The sequence below is a fragment of the Asparagus officinalis genome, chromosome 5 (assembly GCF_001876935.1).
Source record: "Asparagus officinalis chromosome 5, Aspof.V1, whole genome shotgun sequence".
In the NCBI taxonomy this organism is placed as follows: domain Eukaryota; kingdom Viridiplantae; phylum Streptophyta; class Magnoliopsida; order Asparagales; family Asparagaceae; genus Asparagus; species Asparagus officinalis.
The window spans coordinates 100,497,082-100,505,085 of NC_033798.1; the positions used below are offsets into that span (position 1 = coordinate 100,497,082).

An 8,004-nucleotide genomic window follows, 5' to 3' on the forward strand; every position below is an offset into this window, starting at 1 on the left:
TAGTAGCAGGAGCTGCACAAGCTCCAAATAACAGGCACAAACTCAACAAAGCAAGGAGCTACACAAGCTCAAAACAAAACAGTTGGCAAAACCCAGCAGTAGCAGGAGCTGCACAAGCTCCAAATAACAGGCACAAACGCATCAAAGCAAGGAGCTACACAAGCTCAAACTCAAAACAGTTGGCAAACCCCAGCAGCAGCAGGAGCTGCACAAGCTCCAAATAACAGGCACAAACCCAACAAAGCAAGGAGCTACACAAGCTCAAAACAAAACAGTTGGCAAACCCCAGCAGCAGCAGGAGCTGCACAAGCTCCAAATAACAGGCACAAACCCACAACAACCACGTGTGACTATGGAGCAATAAATCCAAGCAACAGAATGTAAAAGCCGACATCAGTAAACCCAAGCAACAAACCAATGCAGTCCTATAAAAAATTATAAATTATACATAGTTGAATAAAAAGTGATTTATGTGCAAAATTGTTAAGCTGTATGTATTTAATTTACCTTAAAGTAAGGAAAAATAATTTGAGTTGTTTGCAATCTCCGCGGGAACTTATTTTGGGGCTTGCTTCATATACCGATCACGTAATCCATTCATTGCTTGCAGGACTTTATTGAAATACATGCTAACTGTTTCCCTTGATCTTATGAACTCAGTTCTTATTATTCTATTTTTAGTTTTGTGCCCAACAATACTAAGGAACATAGCAAGCTGTTCTTCAACTTGAACATGTCTTGTATCTTTTAATAAACCGTTTGCTTTCATTACTTCAACAAGTTTAAAAAAGGCCCTCGGTCTCATTCTAATATAAGATCGGCAGCTATCTTGATAGCCCTCCAGTACACGTCTGAAGTGAGCCTCTCTACAATATATTTTTCTGATCTTTTCTTTCTTCGTACAAGTTGATATTCTCTTGCGCTTAGCACGCATTCTCAAAATACATGTTACCAAAGTGACCACCGTACAAGTTGATATTCTCTTGCGCTTAGCACGCATTCTCAAAATACATGTTACCAAAGTGACCACGGCGTAGATAGCTGTATTAGCACACATCCTCTTTAATTCTTCCTCATCTTCCATATCCATCTACATCCTTTTTAAAATTATCATACAGTTACAGCTTAAGATGTCTACTTATTTCTTGTCAAAATTAATTAGATAATTGATACAAATATTTATTTCTTAAAAAACAAGAAATCTAATTGTAACCATAATTATTTTAACTAATGTTGCATTCTATCTCACATAATTATCAAGAACAACACATTCTACTACCCGGTGGATTTTCATGTAATGAACTTAACCCTATTCTTTTTCATGCATTCACATTCTTTGGTAAACACATATATAAAAAACAACTCATTCACACAAATATCATGCATTCTATTTCACACAATTAACTAAAATTTAGTAAACATAACCCTATTTTTTGGTAATTATACATGTAACGAATTATCAAGAAAATTATCATTCTACAGATTCCTTTCATCACATAAAGCACGAAGAAATAATTCTAAAAAAGAGTGCAAAATCTTATACCTAGCTGCAGAGGGGAAAAAATGCCGACGTCCAAGCAACAAACCCACCGAAGCCAAAGAACCAACTGTAGCCAACAATCCCACCCGAACCAGAACAAGTTCGAGATGGGATCACCAAAAAATCAAAGGCAAGAAACCCGCCAACAAGCTCGTGGAAAATAGATCAAAGAAATCACGGCGCAAAATGAGGCAGGATCAGATAGGGAGAAGCCGATTTCACACAAAATCGACCAAGAAATCATGCCTCGGGAGAATCTAGGGTTTCATGTAACAGCCCCGACCACGCAAGTAGAAGAAGACAAAGGGCGGGAGAAGAGGCGCGAAGAAGAGAGCGATGAGGCGGGAGCAGAACAACGATTCTAGATCTAGGGTTCGTGGTCGTGAGGATTAGGAATCGAAAACGAAGATGAAGCCCGCCGTCAGAAATCTCGCCCAAATCCGCTGCACAAGCTCCGATTTGGGTTTCTATAAAAAACCCTTACTGTAGCTACTTTATGGATTTGGTAATCCTTAAATTTTTTCTAAGCCAAACTCTAGAATATAATCCACAAAGAATTCAAAAATTACAATTTTGCCACTGTCAGACCCCAAATACTAATCCTTTTCTATAAATTGGGTGAAACAAACAACCCCTAATCAAGGGGCGAGGCAATAAAAAATTATAGAAATATGATGAGATAGTTTTTAATTATAAAAAATTATAAGGAGATGTGAGTGAGAGGAAAGGGGCAAGGTAATAAAAAATTAACAAAAAATGAATTTTTCATGGAATTCACACCATTCCCCCCCAAATCAAGGATGTAGGTTTTATAAATCTTTCTCACTTTCTCCACTTTATAGAAACTGGTTTCCATAAACTCAAATTGAACTAAACATAAATATAGGAAATAGTTGGAAATGGTTTTGGGCATTTCTGACACATACTTTTTCTTTTCATGTTCTTTTTTTTAAATGGTGAACCAAACAACCCCAAAATTTAAGTACTCTCGGCTAAAGATCGTCTTTGTATATATCTTAAAGCAGACATGAAATACATATTGAATTATCTACATAGACTTACTCATTTAAATGCGCATCTAGATTATCTAGCGAAACAAAAACTGAATAGATTTCTTCTCAATTAAATGACTAATCTAGAACTATGAACTGACTTAGGGGCTGTTTGGTTCGTTTTCTAGATATAGAGAAATGCATTTCCATGTACAAAAGCACAAGTTTTAAGTTTTCCAAACTTTTCCAAGAAATAGATTGTTTTCGCTTTGGTTTGCACAAAAAAAAAGGGAAACCAATGTATTTATTTTTCTTGTGTTTGGTTCGCATGGAAAAAAGGGAAAACTTTTGTTTATATGGTAAAAAACCGACGTGGCTGCAGTTTTTGTCGATTTCACAAGGTTGAGGAAGGAATTGGGGAGAGAAAAAAAATCTGATGTGGCTGCGATTTTCACAGAGTTTCCCTTCTTCAACCCCAGCGAACCAAAGATGGGAAAAAAAATCGACGGAAAGCTTATATCCTACGTGACCACGAAAAATCTGATGTGAAGACGTTGTAAAACTTTTCAACCAAGTTAAAAAACGAACCAAACAGCCCTAAATGAATTGCCTTCAAAACCTCAATCTGAAATTCCAAACAGATAGAATTCAAATTTAACATTTAAAATATAGCACCAAAAACTTTAGTCTGGCTATCGTATACATCATCTGTACGTACGAGTCGTATAAAAAATTGTTCCCTCATTGAAGCGTGGTAAGGTCACCCCCCGCCTCCATTGCTCACCTTCTCTCTCTCACTCGCTCCCAAACCTTTCCTCTCTACTTCTTTCTTCCTCTCTCCTTCCTTTTTAATCTCGCCCAACTCTCTCTCTCTCTCTCTCTCCCCCCCCCCCCCATTGGGTTTGATTTTTTTTGTTTGGATTTGAAGGATGCTTTGCAGTAGGAAAGTGATGAATTTCCTGTTGAGAAAGGACGTTAGGAAATTCCTCAAGCGTAAAGACAGTGATGCCGGCGATAGAGGTCTCTCCCTTTCTTTTTTTTAAAGCCCATCTCTTTTTTTATGATGATATGTTTTGGGGCTATCGAAAACTTTCATTTGGTGAAGATTGTATCGATATGTATTGGGCGGGATTTCGGCTCATATTGCTGCATTTTTTTGGGTGGATTCTTCATTTTTAGTACAATTAATTTATGGGTTTGTTGTCAATTTTTTTGGTTTGAATACAAGGATATCATATAGATGCAATTTTATTTTGTAACTGCCCCAATGCATGTATTATACAGTGCTATTGAGATAGTGGGTTTGATTTTGCCCTGAAATTAGAGAGAGTCATCAACACTTTTGATGTCGGATTGGCTAGTTTGAGAATATATTGATGATAAACAGTGGAAGTTTAGTCCGTTATTATAGCATTTCTTTGATTAGATCAATGATCAAATTTTATATTGTAGTCTGATCTATTCCCTCCTTTTTTTTTAATTGAATGTTTAGAGGTTTCATTACATTAGAGCATTTGAAATTGGTATAGCTCCAATTGTGGACGTGTTGTAATCTGATTACCTAATGTGCCCCAATCTTTTACTTGGGACTTAGGAACAACTGATTCTATTGAAGAGATTAAAAAAAAAATTGACCAAATGGCGGAATGCGATAACTGAATTCTTTGTTCCTATACCTAGCATTAGGACTTAGTCAAAAGAGTTTACAATGTAAATCTTGTTTAGATTGGAGAGTATTGTTAAATTTCAGTGGAAGCTTTAGTCAGTTCTTGCAGCAGTTAGTTGAATTAATAAATCAATGTATAGTTTTCCATGAAAAGTTTCATGATATTTATAGAGGAAGTGAAAGACTATTTATCTGAATTCTGATATAATTATATTTCTTTTTTTAAAAGGATTTAGGAACAATATATATAAAGATGTGACCATTTTGGGTCAAATTATGTGATGCAATGTGTCTTTTCTTCCATCAATACTTATTATTAAATCTTTGTCAGAGTATGGTTTGTAATGTCTATATTATATTAGCAAGCCTGTTTATTTGCTGAAGGTTAGAAATGGAGATTCAAATAGCTTGACTGATAATTTTGGCTTGAGAACAAGGTGGAGATGTAAAGAGTACTTTTTATTGCTCACTGAAAAGTCCACCCATTTATTGCAGCATGCTGCAAATAGATGATTGTGCCATTTTCTAACAATTTGAAACTAAAAGCATCTGCACTTCTGGTTTTTTCAATTTAATATTTTAAGAGCTGAATTAGGAAAGCATCTTTCCCTGAATCTTGCTATGGTTGTTTGCTTTACTTCAAATGACAATGTGCTTCTTACTCATGTAAGGATAACATTGGGATGAATATTTTTCATTCTCTTTCTCTCTTGTCAATGGATGCTGATGTTCCCTTAATGGAATCAGGAAGAGCATTAGAAGACCTGAGAGCTTCTCTCTTCAGTGAACTGAGAACATCAGATGGGGCCAAGAGGCTGCAGCAAAGACTTTGTGGCCCAACAGTTGCCCTCTCTTTCAATTTCTTAGTTTCTGTCGGCATTATATTGATGAACAAATTGGTAATTAACTATTTCTTATCTACTACTGTTTTGATATTAGGTAGATATAATCGAACATTATTTACCATCTTGATTCTTGTTATTTTAGGTGCTTGGAAAAGTGGGTTTCAATTATCCAATATTTCTAACCTTCATCCACTATAGCTTGAGTTGGTTCTTGATGGCGATTATGAATTTCTTCTCGTTTCTTCCGGCATCTCCTCTTTCCAAGACTACCTCATATTCTTCTCTTTTAGCTCTTGGGATTGTCATGTCTCTCTCTAATGGACTTGCAAACGTCAGTTTGAAGTATAACAGGTACTTCTAGACCCTTACTCTTCATAAGTTTTCTATTGTTTTTCTTAGTTCTCAAATCTTGAACTGTTTATTTTCAGTGTGGGTTTCTATCAGATGGCTAAAATTGCTGTCACCCCATCAATTGTTCTAGCCGAATTTATGCTCTTTCAAAAGACAGTTTCTTTTCAGAAGGTAAATGCAGCTTTTTTACTTTATGATGAATTAATTTATTGAATTTTCTTGTATGCATTGTGGCAGTGGCTTATCAAGAGAGAAATTTGACTGAGCAGTTTCCTTCCTTTATATAGTTCTTTATATTGGGTAGAATGTTTATTTAATTCACTTATTTTGATCCTCCAGGTACTAGCATTGACCGTTGTTTCTATTGGCGTTGCGGTTGCAACAGTTACAGATCTTGAGTTCCATTTTTTTGGTGCATGTATAGCTTTGGCATGGATTATACCTAGTGCGGTAAATAAGATACTATGGTCCAATCTACAGCAGCAAGAGAATTGGACTGCTTTAGCGTATGTGATCATTTATAAAATAAAGCCTCTTTGATATTAAATCTTTTCAGCATGCTATAATCTTGCGTATATTGCCTAATTTTTGAGACTCAAAACAGTTTAATGTGGAAGACAACACCAATTACTCTTCTCTTTTTGGTGGCTTTGATGCCTTGGCTTGACCCACCAGGTGCTCTGTCCTTCGATTGGAACTTCCGTAATACATTAGCTATTTTTATGTCAGCTGTTCTTGGCTTCCTACTCCAGTGGTCTGGTGCTTTGGCTCTTGGGTAAGATTCATATAATATGAATAATACTACAGATTTCTTCTCATTTTCTAATAGTGATTATATTACAGAAATGTTGCGTATATGTTGCATTCATATATGCACCCAAATTGAAAATGATGGACCTAGTTTGCACCTTAATGATATTGGTATTGCTCGGATCTGTAATCATATACTTTTTTTTTGTCTTGGATCTAGGCGGGAGTTGTACATGAACTGAAGCTATCACTTTGAACTTAGCCAAAGTTGTAATACATCTATTTATAGGTTAATTGCAGATAAACCCCTTGTACTATCACCAAATTGAACTTACCGCCCTTGTAGTTCTATTGTTGCATATAGGCCCTAGACTGAAATGTTTTTGACCATTTTCAAGTGGGTCTATCTGCAGCAATAGATTTTCACTAAGGGGTTTATCTGCAGCTATAGAACTCTTTTATGGGGAATATTTTCCACAATAGAATTACAGGGGTAATTAGTTCAATTTGGCAATATCACAGTCTACCACAATTAACCCTATATTTAATTTTTGCTTGTGTTGTGAGTTACTATTATTATTTTTTTAACAATGGCTTGAATGGTTATAAATAAATAACCATTATGATATATTTTTGTAAAACTAGCATATGCAAATGATTATTTATAGATCTCTTTATATGCTTACTCAACCATATTGCATTAAGTAAGACTCATATGAAGCTGATAAATTGTAGTCGCTGAAAATTTATGCATTAATGGTTCTAATGATTTGATTCTAAAACTGACTTCAACAATTATATCAATCACAGGGCAACATCTGCAACCTCTCATGTAGTACTTGGTCAGTTCAAAACATGTGTCATTCTTATTGGTGGTTTCCTCCTTTTCAATTCAAATCCAGGGATGTTGAGTATCTGTGGAGCTATAACAGCACTTGGAGGTATGTCATTGTACACTTATCTTAACTTGCTAGGCTGCCAGCAGCAAGCAGTTAAATCATCTACTCGTCTACCATCATTTTCATTACCAAAATCTAAACTCAGCAAAGAAAGTTCTGATGGCAATTCTGCTAGCGAATCCGTATAAGAATATGGATTGGATTTGAGTTATACAAAGTGAGGGAGTTAGATGTTAGATGGTGAGAGTATGTTGTAGAAACTAGTAACTAACCAATGTGATATTTTTTTTCCGTAATTTTTTAAATGGTATTTAGGTATATCATCCAGGGGTGATATATCTGTATGTAATTATGAATTCTGTTTGATTATAAGAGTGTTCCTTTAGAAAGGCTCAATTGTATCTCATAGTAGTGAATGTTTGGTGTAAAGCTTGAAAATGCATAATTGACTGCTTCAAGTTTCCTTTCCTCTGTTCTGTGGGTTTTTTCCCCTCTTATATTTACTGATCGTAAAGCTTGTAAAAAGGGTATAAGTGGTGACTAAAATGTAACTTCTTATGACGGCTTCGAGACTGTATCAAGTTGGCATTAATAGTTGCACTGTTTAGTAATACCGTAATATATGTGGTAAATTTTACTATTGCAGCTAGCCGAAGTATCCTGCTACTTAGTTATTTAGATCTTTTATTGTTGGAGGATTTGGAAATACAAATTGCTCTGATATTTGCTACAATACTATTAGATACAGCTTGCTGTTGCTAGTTCAAAATTATTGTTATGTTCTTTTATAACTTTTGATAAATGACCTTGAGTTGTTTGACACAATGATCCTCGAAACTATTGTGTGCACACTGTGCTACTATTCTTATGACAATTCAATGTTCTTCACATTCATTTGGTCGTAGAGAGAATGAGAAAGGACTTTCTCATCTAGTGTCTTTAAAATTATCCTAACATTCCT

General features: G+C 35.4%; 1 protein-coding gene across 1 annotated transcript; it reads left to right on the forward strand.

Annotated features, from left to right (window-relative positions):
* On the forward strand, positions 3,378-7,512 carry LOC109840387 (uncharacterized membrane protein At1g06890-like). Its single transcript, XM_020409012.1, has 7 exons — positions 3,378-3,552; positions 4,946-5,097; positions 5,186-5,394; positions 5,472-5,565; positions 5,734-5,900; positions 5,999-6,169; positions 6,955-7,512. The coding sequence occupies exons 1-7, from the start codon at positions 3,462-3,464 to the stop codon at positions 7,229-7,231; spliced, it is 1,161 nt and encodes a 386-aa protein (XP_020264601.1). The 5' UTR covers positions 3,378-3,461; the 3' UTR covers positions 7,232-7,512.